Genomic DNA, 1,961 nt, shown 5'->3' on the forward strand with positions numbered 1-1,961 from the left:
TACAGAAGAAACACATTCCCCACTCCCCTATCTACCATGAAGCCTAACTGGATTTATCTCCGTGACATTTACTGTCTTCATAACGGCTGGCATGTAACACTTGTTACTTTATAAATCGCCATGGGCAAGTCAGATCTGTGCAGGAAGAAGTACAGCGAGAGCTGGAGGGCGAAGGGCAGGGGGGTGGGGGCGGTGTTTCAAAAGCTCAGTTTCTCATTAGTAAAATGAGTAGATGGGACCAAGCAATCTCTAGACTCCATTGCAATTTCGACACTGAGATTCTCGGAGATTAGGAACTGCAGAAACAGGCTGGAGAGTTTCAGGATTTAGGGTTTTGGGTTTCATGGGCAAGGTAGTATTGGAGAAACTGTTTCTGCCTGTTTCTAGAGTCAGAAGGGTAATGCGGTAAGAATGAGCCAAGGAGAGTCGTGGGATGGAGACGCCACAGACATGCATTCTATTTGTTGGACTCTCGCCCCATCTTTCTCTCCCCCGACCAGGGGAACAGTGCAGCTGTTGCTAGGCAACCAAGCCTCTCACCCCCCCCCCTCGAGGGTGGAGGGCCCCAGGCGAGGTGTCTAAGTCACTACCTTTTAAAATTTTAGTGACGGCGTCTTTTAGAAATTAATGAGATCTATAGTCTTTAAAAGTACTCGATTTTTTTTTTTTTCTGCAGCCGCGTTTGGGCAGACTCTAACGCTGAGTTCTGCTCGCGGTAGTTTTTCATTTTCCCTGTTCTCAGGCACACTGCGGGCAGCCCTCAAGCGAGGCCCAGCCCCAGCCCGTTGCCGGGGAGAGCCTGACGCGGCGCTGCCATCCCCGCCCACCGTCCTCCCGCCGGACCCCGTTCCTCCGCTGGACGACTTGGGCCACGATGGGCTCCGACATGGAGCCGCTGCTCCTGGCCTGGAGCTATTTTAGGCGCAGGAAGTTCCAGCTCTGCGCTGATCTGTGCACGCAGATGCTGGAAAAATCCCCTTACGATCAGGTACCTCCTGGCCCCTGTCAGCCTATGGATCTTGGCGCTGAGGCCCAGGGTTTTGGGGATCCCCGGCTCCAAGGCCACACGCACGATACGCGCGTGCGTGGAGCGCGGCGGCTGGCGCGTCCCTGCCGTCCGCGTTCGTGCCTAGACTGCTCTCTCCGCCAATTTGCAGCATCCTTTTTCCTGTAGTGTCCTAGAGTTAGGGCCCTGAATTGCAGCCTGGTGAAGAGGTTTAACAATTCCCTTATACTTTAACTGGGGTGGGCTCAAGGTTTTTTCGTTAATTTCTTTTTGAAAATTACATATAAACGAAGGCCTGTGATTTTTTCCATTTTCGTTTACATAGCTGCCGACTTTTCCTTTGGATCAAACGTGTGATCGTTCCATCTCATAGATTCCAAGAATGAAGGCGCTTTTGATTCTTTGAAAGCCATAAGTGCAACTTGAGACAAATATGCAAGACGAGAGGAAAGGATACGTGTGCTATTTAATCAATTACCTGGGCAACAGAAGCGGATTGTAGGAGGAGGATGAGACAGGCAGTTTCCCCAAAAGAAGGGATGATGGCATTGATTAAAAGGGAGTTTACATTCATGCATAATCCTCACTGGATTATAGTGTATGTAAAAGTGTACCTGTTTTATATGTTCTTTGGCCTATTCTTCTGATTTACAATCTATATTTGTGATAATTAACTTTGTAAGGTTTTATAACAAAGTAACTGATTCTGATGATGGAAAAATAAAAAGGTGTGGAAAGTGGGAAGAAAAGAATTGGAATATGTTACAGTTTCAGGGGATGTAATCATTATGTACTGCAAACATGCACTAATAAAAGTGTTTAAAAGAACTTACAGTATTTGTTTATAGTGAATGAAAAGACAATGAACAATGAGAGAAGGATAACTTGAATGGACAGGTATCTCCTGGAGGAGGCAGAGAGAGAGAGAGAGAGAGAGAGAGAGAGAGAGAGAGAG

General features: G+C 47.5%; 1 protein-coding gene across 1 annotated transcript in view; it reads left to right on the forward strand.

Annotated features, from left to right (window-relative positions):
• The first annotated feature begins 800 nt into the window (after positions 1-800).
• Ttc8 (tetratricopeptide repeat domain 8) overlaps positions 801-1,961 on the forward strand; it is an 86,498-nt gene continuing 85,337 nt past the window's right edge. The window contains exon 1 of the mRNA XM_004635122.3: positions 801-988. Within this exon, the coding sequence (XP_004635179.1) occupies positions 875-988 (114 nt within the window). The 5' untranslated portion in view covers positions 801-874. The remainder of the gene's footprint in view (positions 989-1,961) is intronic.

Source organism: Octodon degus, unplaced genomic scaffold (assembly GCF_000260255.1).
Source record: "Octodon degus isolate 3935 unplaced genomic scaffold, OctDeg1.0 scaffold00070, whole genome shotgun sequence".
NCBI lineage: Eukaryota > Metazoa > Chordata > Mammalia > Rodentia > Octodontidae > Octodon > Octodon degus.